This window comes from Stegodyphus dumicola, chromosome 5, assembly GCF_044657685.1.
Source record: "Stegodyphus dumicola isolate Sdum_Otavi_A_Nest chromosome 5, ASM4465768v1".
NCBI lineage: Eukaryota > Metazoa > Arthropoda > Arachnida > Araneae > Eresidae > Stegodyphus > Stegodyphus dumicola.
The window spans coordinates 51,486,222-51,504,518 of NC_140772.1; the positions used below are offsets into that span (position 1 = coordinate 51,486,222).

At 32.1% G+C, this 18,297-nt stretch overlaps 1 protein-coding gene across 1 annotated transcript in view; it reads right to left on the reverse strand.

Moving 5' to 3' along the window:
• LOC118195079 (cysteine dioxygenase type 1-like) overlaps nucleotides 1-18,297 on the reverse strand; it is a 48,297-nt gene that overhangs the window by 4,140 nt on the left and 25,860 nt on the right. The window contains exons 3-4 of the mRNA XM_035366314.2: nucleotides 18,125-18,251; nucleotides 15,746-15,915 (exon numbers count right to left, since the gene is read on the reverse strand). Coding sequence (XP_035222205.1) covers nucleotides 15,746-15,915; nucleotides 18,125-18,251 — 297 coding nt within the window. The remainder of the gene's footprint in view (nucleotides 1-15,745; nucleotides 15,916-18,124; nucleotides 18,252-18,297) is intronic.

The following is an 18,297-nucleotide window of genomic DNA, read 5'->3' on the forward strand; positions in this document are numbered from 1 at the left end:
TATCAGCAACTTCAGTTCAGCACAGTCGGGCACCATGGCATTACGTTAGGTAACTGAATTTATGTTTTTTTTTATTTTCAAAATTATGTTAATAAAGTGAAGTACTGAAAAAAATTAACAATCATAATGAACAAATCGATAAAATTGATATTCTAAAACGAAGTCGATACTGAAATTATTATTGTAGTGAATCTCCAAACTGCTGATGAAATGAGTGAAAGTGACCAAAGTAAAAATACATTAGCTGTTATATCATGAAAATATTAAATATGAATAATTTAAAATACTAATTACAGTCCAATTAAATATAAACAAACAGTTAAAATACTAATGAAGCGAATGAAGCCTATCTGCATTTCACTCAGATATAAATTAAAAACTGAAGCAACAGCGAAAAAAATTGTGGTAACAAAGGAAAATGCCAGCTGCATATAAGATGTTTAGCAAAAAAAAAAAATTAAATAAATAAAGGTTAACTAGATGAAAAGATGCGAGACTGTTGCTGAAAAACAGCACCTTCAAATCACTGGCAAATGCATTAAGAAATAAATGAGACGTGCACTTCCATAGCTCTAGATCTACAAGATCATACAGAAAAGTGCTGTCAAGTGTGTAGTTTTATCAAAATGCTAATAATTGAGTCCAAAGTAATCGGTGTATTAGTGCAGAAGATTATTCAGGGTTCTCGAAAGTGATTTCTCGAATTTAAATCTACATAATGTTGTATACATTGAAATATTACGCAGAATTTCACACTTCGTTGGTATCTTATGTGGATTCAATGATTACAATCCACAGTTGATCTTTACTGTTAATAGATCTCTTTTCAGGCTATTTTCTTATCTGCTGTCTCAGACTCGAAAGCTGAACAAAGATCAGCAATAAAATGTAAGTGGAACAAACAACAAGGGAGACATCTGAAATATTGTGCTAAGTATATACCAAGATCAAGTATTAACAAGAATCAATATTTTCCATTGGAACGGACAATTTCCTGATTAAAATAAAAATACTGATGAAGTAATCGCTCTTAATAGTTTAACATACGTGACAAAATCGAAATATCTGATTTAAATTGTGGCTGAAAAATCGTCAACCATCTCTTCCAAATGATAGCTGATGAGCTTACATCCGTAAAGACTTGATCACATAATTGTGATTGAAGAATATAAAAAAGATAATGTTTTTCTTGTTTTGTCCTTCCAGCATTAACTGTAAACCAGGAGAAAGTGAATTTATGTATGTCATGAATTGATTTAATCTGATGTCATGAGCTGATGCCAGAGATTTATTGTGAAGTTTATAAACAAATTATAAATGGTGGTGAAACTTTAAGTTTTGCTTATGATCCCGAAACTAATCGGCAATTCTTTGTTTGCACTGGACAAGGTTCCCCACAGCCATGGAAAATTCAGTTTCAAAAATCTCGAATAAAGGTAATTGAGCTTTTGTTATTGGAATAGGGTAATGTATAAGATATATGCTCCTGAAAAACAGACAACAAACTTCATATTTTTTAAATACGTTAATAAACAGACTTCCATAGAGAGTTTAACACATTAGGCCTGAAAAATAAACAAAAACGTAACGGGCCTAATAATTAATAGAGTAACTAATTTCTGCCAAACAACAATGCGAGGTCACACCATTCCATTCTCATTAAGATGCTTTTAAGCAAAAAAATGCGTCCAAATTCTGTCCTCCGTTATTAACTAGATTTGGCATCTATAGATTATATTATTTCAGTAAAGTTAAGTCTCCTTCCCAGACGCCAGAATTTTAATTCCATGTAGGAGATTCAGCAAAATGTAACCAAAGGCTTAAACAATATTGTAGAATACGAGTTATACGAATGAATCAGGCAGCTATATGAAAAGCGGCAAGCGTTATATAGATTTACAGGGATTATATATTCAAGATTAAGGAGTACGACTGTTGTTTTATTTCAGTATTCAATTTTGTAGGAACTTAAGCTTGAAGCGTTGTAAACGCACTATGTATTCGGACTTAAATTTCATTTAATGCTTTAAATGTAAATAATCTTAACTGGTGCGAAGGGGATCACGTTTTTTTAAACAACAGCGATAATTCGTGAATACGAAGCGTAAGTTTCGTTGTCTGTACCTCAACACCATGATATGCCACATCGTCGAAAGCTAAATGGATTTATTGACAGTTTTCTAAAATACCTTCCCATGCGATAAGAGGCATATTTTCCGGCTGACCTTGAAGAATTATGCAAACTCAAGCAAAACATAATCAATAGTCCACTTTTTTATCTTCCAGCTATCGAAGTGGTTGTCAGTTACATATTAATAAACCACTCAAAGGGCAGAATCCTAGGGGTAAGAAAAAGAAAGAACAGAGAACAAGGTCGAAATTCTTAGCTGTCAATAATTTTTCATCAAAGATGTGTCACGTTTTGAGGAAAGATAGAACATATGACTTTTTCTGATAATTTTGATTTACATATTCCTACTGACGAAAGAAATGTTTTTCAGGAAAAAAGCAAGTAACATTTTGAAACAACTAGCAGCCTTCTACAGCGATGGGAGTAACTATATTTTGCAACAGATTCGTAACTGCTGTGAACCCTAGTGAGTGGGAAATCATTATAAAGAGTACCATACATCTTCTTGCCGAGAATTTTTAGCAAGGTGGGCGTCGGCTTACATACGAAATCAAAATAATTCACAAATAATCCAATTACAAAAATTATAATATAGTTTAAATGACTGAAGAAATTTAACTTTTGTTTCATTTAATTCTAAAATACGTAAATCAAATTTCTTATATAAGGTATCCAACGCAGAACTGTTTAGTGTTCTTGAGTTTGCACTGTTAGAGGCAAGTACGAGTGAATGTCATCTGAGCGTTTATATCGTTATTACCCGTCAACTATATATATTATCTTTAGTTTCATTCATAGCATTGCTCAGGAAAAGTAATAACTATTAGTTTTAAACTAGCTTATCTTTTTTTCGGGCATCTTTCACTCTACAGATACTTCTCGGTCTACCGACGCCCGATTTACAACTCGACAAACCTATGTGCATTATGTTTGTACGCGCAGTGCAAAGCGATTGTTAAGACGTTGCTAAGTTATATGGATTATGACAAAGGAAATCACAGCTACCTGTTTAAGGGGATGGGTATCTTCATGGAGGACTTCATAAGGAAAAACTAACTCGCAATCATGCTGCACATGGGGAAAAACCCAAAACATGTAGTCAACCCATTCGCCAAATTTGAATTCTGGACGAAATACCAATGTTCAGTGATGCAAAGATCGGCTTCATTATACATTACCAAAGCTTAATACTGCATCGATGGTTGCTTTACAAGTCCTTTCTGGAGCATCATTCATTCATAGCGATTCATTTTAAAGCCAAAATCGAAAGAAAGCTGTATTTTTCTTTTCATAGAAATGAATGTCAACGACATAGAAATAAAGGTACTCATAAATGTACTCATAAAAAACTTTTATTAGTATTTTAAGTGGTCATTAGTATTTTAAATTATTCATATTTAATATTTTCATGATATAACGGCTAATGTATTTTTACTTTGGTCACTTTCACCCATTTCATCAACAGTTGGGAGATTCACTTCAATAGCTGTTTCAGTATCAACTTCGTTTTCGAAAAAGGTACTCATAAAGAGGCTTTTACATCCAGAAAAATTTAAAACAGTATGATGATCCAAATGGTCATGGATATGAAACATTCACTGAATAAGTGTAACGTTATCTATTACTACAGAATAAAAATTATTACGTAACGATACTTCCCCAATCTTTGAAGCCTTACGGCAGTGAAGGAAGCTTTTAACTAGATAATCACTTATCTAGAAAATTTTCAAGATAATAACACTATTAACACTTTTGGTGAGCGTTGAAGTATTTTATAAGCTTCACAAATGGAAAATATCTAAAGTGAAAAATATTCTTTCTTCGATACAGGAAAAACGGGACGTAAAATTATTCTGGATCATTGGTAAAAAATTAGTTAACTCGTACGCGAAATTTACAACTTTTTTGAGCGATATTCTTACCGTCCACTTTACAGAGAGAACCATTAGAAGTTCGTTCAAAAAAGAATTGAAAAAATTATCAAGAAGAATGGGACAATGGAGATACATGATGAAAAGTCTATAACATGCACACACAAATTTAGGAATCTTGGTTATGGTAAAATTTTAGACATAGCCGTTTAGAGGTTATGGTTATAATGACGGTTACTGGTGTATGGGAAAGCTCGCAAAAGCTAGCTGCCTAAGAAGGGAGAGGGGGTGTCTTTGTGGAAGACTTTCTAAGGCAAACTCGAAACCAAACGAAGAAATGGTGCTTAGTAATAAAACTAGCAGGAGTGAGTGCAACAGCAAACTGGTAGACTGTGAGAGCAGCTCTGGCATAAAAAAACTTAACAAATCCTTTTGGCCGATCATTAAAATCTGAACTCTTTCAGATCAGTTTTTATAATTTTGCATTTTTCGTGTAATTATTTATTCGGTTAATACCCGTAGGCTAATTGCTTGTCCAGCATTATAAAGCCGTATATACCTCTATATCAACAGTATTGTGCCTTTTAGTAATCGTACTCATCTGTTGTCGGCATGCGGAGAAAAAAGATTCACGTTATTGAGTATATCTAAATGTATACTGCTTTTAATTTAAATCTGTGATCATTTTCTAAATTATGAAAATCTTAACAAAGCTATTTTGTTAAGTTTTGCATAATTAGGAAGTTGGCTACTCAGTTGAATGTTTTTTTAAATATAAAACTTCAGCGTCTTTGGACCCGGAAATTATGGGGATTTTCTTCAGGGTATTTGAGATGATGGAAAAGATGTGAATGCCCACTTGCATCTTTTCAGTTAATTATTAATGCAGTTATTTCATAGCATTTAGAAACTATGCACACATCTTCAATGAAAGGTAAAGATAAAAGTATGGGGGACACCAGCGATGTACCATAGGTCAACTGGTAATGCCTTCCCATACTAACTCTTTGAAAGCAAAAAAAGGATAACTGCAAGTTTTATAAGAATTTGCATAGACTGAAGCTTTTCAAAAGGTCTAGAGTTTGCCTATTATTGTACATCGTGCAATTCCACAGTACGCCTCGCATCCAGTATTTATTAAAAATAATGGTGTAAGGCATAAGTAGATTATAAAATAGTCGGAATAAAATTTGAGATTCACAAGATAAATTGAACATCTGATTTGGTGCAACAAAAATAGGAGATAAACATAATTAATAAACATGTAGGGTTTATATTTATTTTAACTAACATTTATTTTAAGTTTAAACTATTTTTCCTGTCAAGCCTTACTTTCACCTGGAACTGCCAATGCCAGAGCATGTAAATTTTTGTAGAACGCGCAAGGATTCAAATTATCAGCGGAAGTATTCTGAGTTAAATAGAAAGGAAACGAGTTCGAGATGTGCTGTTCTTACTTCACGAGCGCGGAGGTAGTTAGCCAGAAATTGAAGAACCACGCGTTTCGGCTTGTGTGCTTGTCTTGGCCAATTGTTAATTGTTCAACGTGATATTCAAAATTTGCTGAATTAGCAGCGGTATTGTAAAACGCGGTGAGGTTAGTTACGTTTAGAGAGCTTCGTAGTTAGTCTCTTGTTATTATTTCTTTTCAGGTTCTTATTTTTTATTTTAACCGCCGGGTCGGCGTAGTTTGTGAGCGTCAAGAGCACGCATTTGTAATTTCTAAAGTTGAATAAAAAGGGACTTAAACCCTTCGCAAGACTCTGTCTAATTTCCAGTTTCAGCAGTCACCACTTTGTCGCGTGCAGGTTGGAGGCGCGCAACTGTACAAACAAATAAACGTAATGAGATAATTATAATTAATACTGGAAACACAATGTTAAAATGAATTGTTATAATAATGCTAAAGAGGTGGGTGTCCATGGGTTATTTCAGATATATTGGTTTATTGCAGTTTATAAAGTTCACGAGAGGAGCCATTTTGTCCATAATCACAGCATGTAAAAGTTCACTAAGTTTAAAATGTATGGACTTACACTTGACAGAGATCTAGGCCGTAGGAAGAGAGTCATTGCATAATTTTCTGAAACTTTGGATATTGATGTTTATCTTTAATTAAAAACCTTTGGAATACCTGGAGGTCAGTTCTTGGGGATTTTATGTGAATATCCTCAGTTAAGGGACATTAGAAAGTGTAATGATCAGGAGTTCCCTGTTCCCCACATATACAGATATCAGAATTTGCCAAATTTCTTGCGTAGAAATATGTGGGGAAGGGTCCATGTCCTGTTATAAAGTAATTTAGTGAAGGATTCGAGTTCAGAGATGCGAAGCTTACATTGGGGATCAAGTTATATGTGCGTGTTCCCTGTGGAGCATTGTTCCACAAATCTTGCCAAGATTTTGAAGCAAGTTGTTTTAGAAAGTTTTTTGTCTTTTAACATACATTTACATTCACTTATAGGTACATTTTTATTGTTAGAAAGCGAAACGTTTCACATTTGCCAAAGTGCACGAAAAATAGCTCAAACAAAATTATGCTGAAGAAGCCGCTGTTTTTGCAATGTAAAAAAAAGAGGGAATGTCCGAAATGCGCAAATTCGATATAAAAAATTTAGAGAAAAAGAATAACATATGCTACTGGCAGATATCTCGTGAATAGCAGATCAAGAGTTGCGGCCGAAACATAGAAGACAGCTTCCGTCTGAAACTCTTCTAAAGTGCTTATTTAAGGAGAGGGGGGAATAAACAAAGTTATCAAACAACTGCTTTCGCCGTTCCGCTTATTCAACCCATTCGGCATTGAGTTTTAAAGTTCGCAGTTCAAGGCAAGTAACAAGACTAGAGATAGGAAGCAAACAGGCGACTATGCTAATCAGTCTCCTAGTATCTTTCGAACGTCTAAACAAAGTTATAGCCTTTGGCCGATTCTAAAATAAATAATATTGACTTCTAAGCGTACTTTGTCTGATCAAATATTAAGATTTTAAAGACAAATATGATTTAAACGAGCTTTTTATCTTGATAGCGATGTTTTAGCAACGAGAGGCGCATTAAGAATATAAACTTGCTGATTATCATAAAGGTACTAAATATGGATAAAATAATAACTGATATCATTTCGTTCTAGGGTTAAAACAAGACAGGAAAACATTTACATGCTTTTTACCTGAGTAGTAAGTATGAAATACATGGTTATTTGATAATATCTGAACACTAAACATAGTAATAAAACAAGAAGTGATCATTTAAGCAGAAGAAAAACTTGGCAGTTTAAAGAACAACGACAAAACTGCAAATAATAGAGCTGAGCAGTGCTGGTAATTGTGAGGTTTGAATCCAGATGGGAAAGACATACTTTACTGCACATTTTCCAAATCAACTAATTTACAAAGAATTCATATCTAGAAAGAAAAATCCGCAGCATTAAAGTATTTAATTCAACAGCGATAAAATCTCTTCATATATACTAGATGTGCAATAATCAGGAGCTGATTATGGTACTGATGTAAACATGATGATGATGATAAGGATTTTCTGGCAGTTATGTTTTATAGTAACAAGCAGTCTTAGACACCACTTGCTGTTTCGCAGTTACATTTTTACTTTTTACATATTGATAATACAATAATCATCTAAAGCAGCGGTCAACCTTTTGACCATCTAAACAAAAATTGAAAAACTTCAGTACCAGCAATAAATTTTACAATGATTATTTTTCAGTTTCTCACTTAAAATATTAAACAAAAATATAATTTGCCATTTGCACACCCTATAGGCTATTTATCTTAAATATGCAAGCATAGAAAACATTAGATTAAAAATTGGTTACCATTTAGTTATCAAAATGTCAGTTATAATACTAGATTTCGAAAATTTTGTATGAAATTTATTTCTGTGATTTTCCCTGGGAAGTTTATTTAAGGACCTCGTACTTTCTTCATGTCCTTCGGGGATTCTCTCGAAGGAGCTGGAAAGATAGTAGATTGTCCTGTATTCATCACCTGTGAATCATAACTTTTCCTCTTAGTCAATCCTAGTCATTTTTCCATTTTGAAAATCTAGTTTTGTTTTATTATTTTTTCACAAATATTTAAATGCGCAATATATTACAAGTTCTTAAAACAAACGACAATATTCTCAAATCGTGCGGAAAAATGAGGAATACAAAGCAACAAGAAGACAAAATAACTGCCGTTAGAGACAGCAAATGATTCTAACTGAAAATACAGTAATATGAACCCGGAATTGGTGGCGACATAAAGTGTAGACATGCTAATAAATCTAACAATAATTATAGAAAAAGAATTAAAGAGATACTATTATCTTCTTATAGAAACTTATGTTTATTTCCTATTAAATACAGCATTCATTTCTATCATTCCTTTTAAAACATGATTTATAATAATTTCTTTATCTGTGGCTAAAAGAATACGTGTAAAAATAGAAGCGGCAACTGACTTTGAACAACGCTCAGCCCGCATACATTTACAAGTGTTAGAAGAAAACTTAAACAGGTTGTTGGGGTATTTAATTTTTGAATTTAATAGTTAAAATAGTTTGTTTCTTTGCGTACCTCCTATTATCGCTGATCTAAAGACAATCTCTGACGACTCGTCAGCAGAAAGAAAACAATGGTAAGAACAGCGAAGATTATGCTATAAGCATTAGGCTAAGAATTATAAAGTTAGTAAACTTCTCAACAGACGGACATAATATCATTTTTGTGTTATTGGTTAAATTAAAGTTCCGAACTAATTCTAATTGGATAACAGATTTTACTCTCACTTTCGCAGTTATGTATATATATGCCTTGGTAGTATTATAAGATTCGTATCACAGAGATCAATTTTGAATTATAAATGCCAATTCGGATTAAAATGTTAATGTAAAAAGATTAATAATTTTTTAAAAGAAAAAAGAAGAAACAGCCAAATTAAAAATGAAATTTAGGCGACATTAAAAACTGTGCGGTCATTTAATTTCCATGTTTTCCGAATTCACTTTTTCTTTTCATGAACTTAGTTATAAGCTATCAATTTGTAATTTTGTAATCAATTTGTATTTAAACTGTCATGCACTTTTGTTGCTCCTTGAATCGCACTTATTGACATATGATAAGTCTACTTATTGCCTTCTAACTCTAATAAGTTAGAATGAATTTCGTCGTTCTCGACTGCGTTTTCTTTTAAAAATATCTAATTTATCTGAACATTCATTATTATTATTATTCATGTAATCATCCACGACACAAACTTGCAGTAACAAGAAAATTTAATTTTGAATCTTTCATTAATCTTAAAATTGTTTGTTAATAATGAATCGCACCAGTAGTAAGTCTCCTGAATGGAGTTTGACCTGGGTTCTATCCCAGGCAAACGGGTTAGTTGCATTGATGGTTTCATGGTTTTCCCCTTTGTAACATGAAAACGAGCCAATTTTCTTTAGAAAATCTTCCATGAAGTCATCCCTCCCTCAGGTTATCACCTGCTTTGTTGCATTTAGTTGAAACAACCAGTTCTCATGTATAACTGTTAATTAGATTTCAGTCTATTTTTTAACACGAAATACATTAGCGGATTTTCTCTTTGTATAGGTGCTGAAAGATACCGGTATAGCAACTCTTTTTAAACTAAATGTTTCAAGCTACAAATAACTTTTTGTGTTCCTTCTTTTCTTAATTGCTGTATTAGTTTGGCAGGCGATATCATAGTAAACAGAAAAGAAGTTGCATTTATTCAGGTCCAAATATCGATTACGCCCTAAAAGCGAATCGTATCATTCTGTTTCTAAATACCTGCTCCCTTATTACAATTATAAAGTTTAAGTTGTGAATTTTATAGAAATTAGGTTTTAGCAGTTCAGACAAATTTGAACAGAATTCTTTGCTTTTATCAATGTTTCAAGAAACCAACGTGCCACTGAAACAACGATGCTTTGAATTCTAAGTAAGGACTGGCTTCCTATTTAGAAACTTCTAAGAAAAAGAAATATTAATTTTTATTATGAACACATAATTCGATATGAAAAAGAAACAATAATTGTGTTATTCGTAAGAAATAAGAGGTAAATGGTGGAAGAGAAGAATTTTTACTGGAATTGAGCCTGAAAACCTAGTGGATATGAACTGAGCTGTAGGTGAAAATTTTGAAATAATGAGTGAAAAAATAGCCAAAAGCTAATAATTTAAAATGTAATAGCAAAAGAAAGGAAGGATAATGAAAAGAATAGAGCTTCATATGCGTAGTCTATATGAGGTCTTTAACAGTATCCTCGCAATTTGGTCTATTTTTAGCCCAATATAATACACTCAAGAATTAATACATTATTGAATAATATGTTTTAAGCCAACAAAAACAGGAAGTTCATCAGTTTATTTACATTTTCGATCCAACAAAATATTTCAAAACTTCTTTGAACATTCTCTAAATCATTTATTCAGATGGAATTTGTATAATGCAATGGCTTTGTAATGTACCATTTGCAATAATTCATGTGTCAAACGCCTATCAGAATATCATACAGGAAGGAATTTTAAGAATTCGCTATGTGACCTTGAGACAAAGAGACTGCTTTTCCCGTGTTACAAAATATTATATTGCAGAACATGTGTAGCGGACAAATGTATGGCAGAAAAAGAAAAGTAAACATTCTGTGGAGAATTCCAGATATTATTATGTAGGCAATAATAATATAACAATACGAAAGTAATGTAAAGCTTGTGTACCTGCTCATTTAAGTTTCCAAAGAAAATGTATATGATTGATATTTGATTTATATATATTGATACGACACTGAAATAATTTTCGTAGAATTCAGCTCGTTTTTTAAAGAAACTTTGCAAATGCATATGATAAATACATGTGTAAGACAAAAAATATTTAAGAGAATTAGCTTCCTGTCTAGAACACTCAGTACCTTATTTTTCTCTTTTACTTATTATTTATCACATTAATAATCTACTTTGAAACATTTATGCTATTATATATTTTTTTTTATTTTAGACTACTAATCAGCGTGTGGAGTAAACTTCTCACAATGGTTCTGATAGATGCTCGAAAGTTATAAATTTACTTTCCACCGCTTTTCGTATCTTCAGCACCATGAAACAATTACTTAGTTTCATTCGGCCGCTATTTCAGACACTATGTGTTTAAAAAGGGCGGGGTTCCTTGTCACAAGGAGTTGCCGGAAATAACTTAATGATCGATTTCAAAGTGTGAAGTATGGAACCTGGCAACTTAGAGAGCTTTGAGATGCTCGATATCTGATGTCCGAGAATTTCATTTTTCATTCTCTATAGTTAGAGTTAGATAACGTTTAATAACTGTGAAAGACTTCTTTTTAAATGCTCATGTAAGAGAATATTAAGATATTCACGTAATTTTTGCTGAATCTAGCTTGTTTAATTTAAATCTTTTGGTCGATTTGTGCATGAAAAGTTCCATATCTGCTTGCATATGACTGTTTAGCTTTGTGGCATATGTACACACACACACACACACAAAAAGGAACAGTTCTGTATATCTCGTTCTACTGGGCTGACTGACGAAATTTAATTCACGTTTTTTAAGTCTTAAAGGCACGATTTAGGATATATGTGAGATTTATACATAGTATTGTTCTAACATAGGTATTCTGATACAAAATCGGTCTTTTTTCTGAAATTAAAAACCATTTTTTTCCATTTTCCAATTCTACGATTCAAAGTATGCCTAAATATTAAATTTGATGGGGAACTTACCAAGTAATTTAAAATTTTATTTCAGTGCACACTTCTCAGTCTATGCAGTTTTTCCGTCTATCAGTCCAGGAATAATTCACTTGGCAAAATTCTTAACCAATGGTAACCTATTTTCTTTCGTTATGCACGAGCGGAAAAAAAGGTACATCGTTCATTCTTTCAAATAACGCTAACATAGTGCGTAAACCACATTTGGCACTGTTATCGCTTATAACAAATACAAATTTCAAAACACGGCTATATATAAATTCATGTATATTTTGCAAAGTTTTGAACAACAAACTCTAATTTTTTGCAGGTACACCTAGAAATACACCTACTTCAAGATGATGGTAAAAATTTTATAGGTTATAATTCAAAAATGTGTTCGAAAAATTGCCAGAATTTATTAAAGAATACAAATTTTAAAATAAATCAGAAAATATTAGCAAATTTTATTTGGACTGAACCTGAATTCCGAACTATGAAAGAAGGAATCAAGCAAGTTTAATGAAAAAGAGATATTAATAAGTATATATAGCAAATTTAATTAATAATGAGAAGCTAAAAATTTGAGAGCTCATTTTTTAAAAACTATTCGTGAGAGTTTTAGAAAACTTGGCACTTTGACATAAACTTGAAGCGTAGAACCTCATTATGAAAAAACATTGGTATGTCGTTTCAGAAAAAGTCCGATTTTGTGTGAAAATATCTGTTAGAACAATGCTATATATAATATATATCCCTGCTATATACATAGCTAATCTAATATATGCAGCTGCGATTACATCAAAATTATAGGTTTCAGAAAAACATTGAATTTTGAATCTGTGGTAGTTTCCCCGCATTTTCTGCTGCCACATTATCATAATATTTTTCAAATTAATCTGGCATAGAAAGTTCAAAGAGCTACAGCAATATGCGATCAATGTGCAAATTTTATTATTTTAAAGCCTCTATTCAAAGAGAAAAGTCATTCATTATAGTTGGCGCACCAAAAGCACTCAGGAATAAAACAATGAAATCATATCATGATTAAAAAGAAAAAAAGAGAAGAAAAGTAAAAAATAAAATAAAATAAAATAAAATAAACAGGAGAATCTCTTTTATTAGTCCAAAGGGGCTTTGTCCCTGAAGGACTATTGTTTTCGTTTTGCGATTTTACTCGGACTCATAAACGTCGGTTCACTTTTCAAACTGTTGCCACAAAATGTTAGAGTCCTGCATTATATTTGAAGAAATTAAATAATGAAAAATCTGCATAAATGATTGTCTATTTCTCGCATTGTGATAAAACAATGGTACATAGAGCCATCGAATTTTGAATGACGAAATCCTACTGCGAATATGGGCATCTGAAATCCCAAATTTGGAATTTGTTTTATTATAGATTTTATATTTTGTAAAACTTTAACGAATTTTTGATTTACAAACTCAATGCTTTAAAAGCGAGAAATGGCAACGTTATATAGAAAAAAAAATACTTTTATCTCCAGCTCGCGAGACTGTGTATATCGGAAATTCTAAAGATATGCTTAATTTAACATTATTTTGCGATATTGCTCTTGAACTTAATTTTATGGTTTAAGTGCAAAGAACATGATATTTAATAAAGGTAACACTCAAAACGTTAAAAAAACGCCCCTTTGGACGTAATTTAAAATCTGAAACATTTCAGATTTTTTTTTAGGCCTTTTTATTTAAACGAGCAGCTAATATTTTATGTTTCATACGTTTGTGCGTGTACTCCCACATTCAAATTATGAATGCATCAACAGACTGAATGCAAATACTTGATTTCCGATGCAATAACAAACAATGTTGTTATTATTATATTTAAAAACGTTACATCTAGAATCAAATATTCAATTCTACATAAAAACCATTATATTATTTACTGTTTTTTACAATATTTGTGACATTTGTTTTAACTGGTCTTTATAGAGTTGGCCACAGATAATTTATTTTATTACAAATGGAAATGGATCTTTTTTAACCCTTAAACACAGAGGTGGGGGTCTGTATGACCGCGCCAATATTTTAGAATTGCGAAACTGTTTAGTTACTGTATAGTTATTCTATTCCCTTTCAGTACTTTTAAGTTGACATAAAATATAAATATTTCTAAATTTTTATTAAATTCTATCCATTAGTTTTTTTAAATAATTTTTTAAATTGGGCCGCGGTCATATAGACCTCACCTCTGCGTTCACGTTACTTTTCTCTCATATGAGGGGGGATGACTTTATCATTACTTGAGTGTCGAACTTGTAAAAGAACTTAACTCTAGACGTTTGTATGTCGGTACTATGAAAAAAAAATAAGAGAGAAATAAGAAGCGATTTTTTCCATATAAAACGAAAAGTGAAGGATCTTTCCTTTGTGCATTCACTGATAGAATGACTCTCGTTTTATATGTGCCTCAAAAATTAAAAAGTGTTATTCTCATTTCTTCAATGCATCACTTGAAATCAGAAGATCTTGAAACTGGAAGATGAGAAATAATAACATTTTATAATTTGACTAAAGGAGGTGTAGATGCATTGGATGAAAAATGTTCTAAACATTCTACAAATCGAAGAACAAGGCGATGGCCAATGGCCATATTCTTTAGGTTACTTGATGTAAGTGGAATTAATGGGCATGTAACACATCAATGGGAAAAGACTGATTCTTTGATGGAGTTATCATAAGAATTAGTGAAACCACATATGGAACGGAGGCTTCAAAACCCAACTGCGAAACGAGAAATAAAAATGTGCATTCAGAGTGCTAGGAGTTTCCAGCGGAATCTATTCTAGCTCAGATGTAACCTATATCCTTGAAAGCGTAAAATATGCTTTCTTTGTCTCCCTAGACTAAGGAGAAAAACTACCTATCTATGTTTCAGCTGCAAGAATCCAATATGTAATGAATGTGCCAAGAGAAGTTTGTTAAATATTGTGCTGAAAATGCTTAAAATATTATGCTGCAGTTTTTTTAATATTCTTTATATATTATACTTTTTTTGCATCATTTTATATAAATCCAGATTCTGTAGATAGAAAATTTATTAAATAGTTTAGTTTATACGCATTTGCAAGTAAGTAGTGTTTATTTTATTTATTTGATTAAATGTTGCGTACTTTTTAGTATATGATTTAAAAATTAAATTTTTAATGCATTAATTTTAGAGTTTTAAAAAGAACTAATTACTTCAATATAACAAGTGTACAATAACAATAGTACATTATTTTAAAATTTTATATTTTTAAAATGCATAAAATAGAGCGCGGTTTGAGAGACCCCTCCTCTGTGTTTACGTAACAGAAAATGAACCTCTGTACTTAAGGGTTAAAACTCAAATTTTAACGACCTGGATTTGCATATCTTATTACGCAGCATCGTCTTAATTGTATAGGTATGGTATATTTAATCATGGCAAATAACTCAAGAGCTATCTGCCTAAGGGTAGCGATGCCTTCGTGGAGGAATTTCTAAGGAAAACTGGCTCGTATACACTTTACATATGGGGAAAACCACGAAAACACGCATGCAGCTAGCCTGTTCTCCGAGTTCGAACGTCTTCATTGTATAATTGTCCTAATTTACATTCAGTAATACACTTATCTCCTAAGTATTTGGACACCCAAGCAAATGCCGATATCTGCAGTTCTGATATACGTCACACCCTCCGCCAATTAATATATAAAAAGTCCAAAGTAAATTGAAGTTCCGTCATATATAAATTTATATGATTATTGACTTGCTAATGATTACTCATTGTAAGGCAGTCTTCAAATACTGATGAAGAGGTAACAATACCTACCTGCTTGCTTAGTTAGTTCTTGAATACTGGCGTTATTTTGATACATTGTAGTGTAGCAAGTTTGACTGTAATATACATCTCATTCATATGAAATTAGGCAACTTTATTGATAGCATTATTTTAAATAATGCTCTATGAATTAAAACAATTTATGGAATATATCGACTTTGTATTAAATTAAGTTTCAATATAATAATAGGTATAAAACTTACAAATGGAGTGCGCTTTCCGTATTTGCTCCAGAAAGTGACCTTGCCACGAGTTTTATGTCCCGTACGTTGATCAAAGAGCAGAACAGATTGAAATGGTGGGCAATACAAATGCAAACTTGCCGCAGTTGCAGTATGACTAGGGTTTTCCATGCGGTGTAAACCGATGGTATCTGAAATAAAATTCACTGCATAAGAATAGATTATGAGCAAGCTCTAGAAGTGATCTCAGCTTGTCACCAAATATTCTGTTGCTATGAAATAAATAAACAATTCAGTTACTTGCATTTATGTCAAAACAGTACACAGGTGTATAAACAAGAAAGCGTAAGTTTAATGGAAAGGAACAATGAGGATGTAAAAGTTTTCATATTGATTACCATGAAAAGATTATTTTCTGAAAAATTTCTTTTCACACTTCTGTCATCTTGTTAAAACAAAGACCATGAACACTCAATTAGCAATCTCATTGTTGAATATTGCAATGATGTCTACATATTTCATCGTCAATATGAGCATACTTTATGTTTAATTTATAAGAGCAATAACTTTCTTGATCACTACAATTAAATCTTTTGTGGGATTCTGCTTCTGATCAGAAGCAAGTAAACTCCATTCAAGATTTTAAATAGTCATTATAGTTTGCAGGTTAGTAGTTCCAAAACTATTCTCCATCCTCTGTTTAATCACATAAAGTTTTGTATCCCGAATCGACTAAATATAAGAAATGTTTTGAGTTTAACATAATTTCTCTAATGCTTTAATTTTTATGATGGTACCTATTCTGACTTTTACTTTTTTCTCCAAGTTAGGTAAAAGAACAGTTAAATAGAACATACTTTGGAAAAAAGAGCATAAATAGTGACTGAATGTGTGTTAAGTCGCTTTAAATGGAACTTAAACTCCCGGCATTAAAACACAGTGATTTACATTAGATTTGACGGCCCTCGTTACTAAGTTAGCAATCGTTGTACAGAAAAGTAATTTACTTCAGTTAGGTTAAACCAAAATTTAATCAAAAGGGAAAATTTTCTCCATATTCTTAATCAACTTTTGTGATTGCGTGGAATTCCTCTGTTTCAGTTTAAATTCGTTAGTATCTGCTCATTGGTCTAGATTTTAGTCGCTAATTAGACAGAAGATTAAGACCACTAGATATTGGGTGCTTGCCCTGAATTGAATTCTAAGAGACTGAACAGACCAGTTATATGTGGTTTCGTAACATGTGCAAAGCACATAAATTGCTATAATGAATTTGCTTCGAATTGAGAACGTTTATCCGAGTTCATACCAACGCTGCGACCGCCGAACCCTTTAAACATTGCACGTTCTATTTTAATTATTCTTTCCTTAACTTATGTGTTAGTATAACTGCCTTTGCTATTCAGAAGTCCGCGGTATACGAAATTACCACATTTTAACCCACCCGAAATCTTTATAGCGGGGTAAAAAATATAAAGAAAGCTATCATACATATTTCTTCTTTTGAAAGGAAACTCAAAATAAAAAATAAATCTTGGTCTTACGGATATTTATGTGCTCGGCTAATTCATCAGTTGCAAGCAACTAAGGCTGTGGCAATATTAAGGTATTTAAATAAAAGTTTCTTTCTCTGATCCTTATTATTGAAATAATTACATACGTAATGTCAGTGACTGAAAGAATTACATAGATAACTGCAAGTCTTTGAATTTTTATTGAACTTATTTTTTCAAATTTAGACAGAGAAAAAAACTGAAAGGTTTCAGATTTTAAATTACGTCCAAAGAGGCGTTTCTTTAACATTTCGTCTGTTACCTTTATTTATTAAATATCACGCTCTTCGCACCATACAATTCAGTTCAAGAGCAATATCGCAAAATAGTTTTAAATTGAGTATATCTTTAGAATTTCCAATACAGAGTCTGGCGCGTTGGAGATAAAATTGTTTTATCTGTGCAACGTTGCCATTACTCGCTTTGAAATCCTTGAATTTGTTAATCAAAAATTCGTTAAAGTTTTACAAAATATGAAATCGATAATAAAACAAATTCCAAATTTCAAATTTAGGTTTCCACATGACCATATTCGCAGTAGGATTACGTCATTCAAAATTCGATGGCTCTATGTACCGTTGTTTTATTACAATTCGAGATATATACATACATTTATGCAGATTTTTCATTACTTAATTTCTTCAAATATAATGCAGGACTCTAAACATTTGGTGGCAATAGTTTGAAAAGTGAAACGGACATTTATAGTGAACCAACGCAAAATCGCAGACCGAAAACAATAGACCTTCAGGGACAGAACCCGTTTGAACTAATAATTCTTCCAGTTCGGTCGTTTATTTCACTCAGAATATTAACTCAAACAGTTTTATTTAGAACCAATAAATACCATTGATGTAAGCGACGTCATTCGTTTTCAGATAGTTCTCTCCTATCTGCTCCATTTCTCGAGTTTCACTTTCTTCTGTTTCCGGAGGCCAAGCGAAACGGATTTCATGAAGACTGCCATCCAGCACCTGGAATGAACAACAAACATTCAATGATATTTTCCAATTTCTTTAA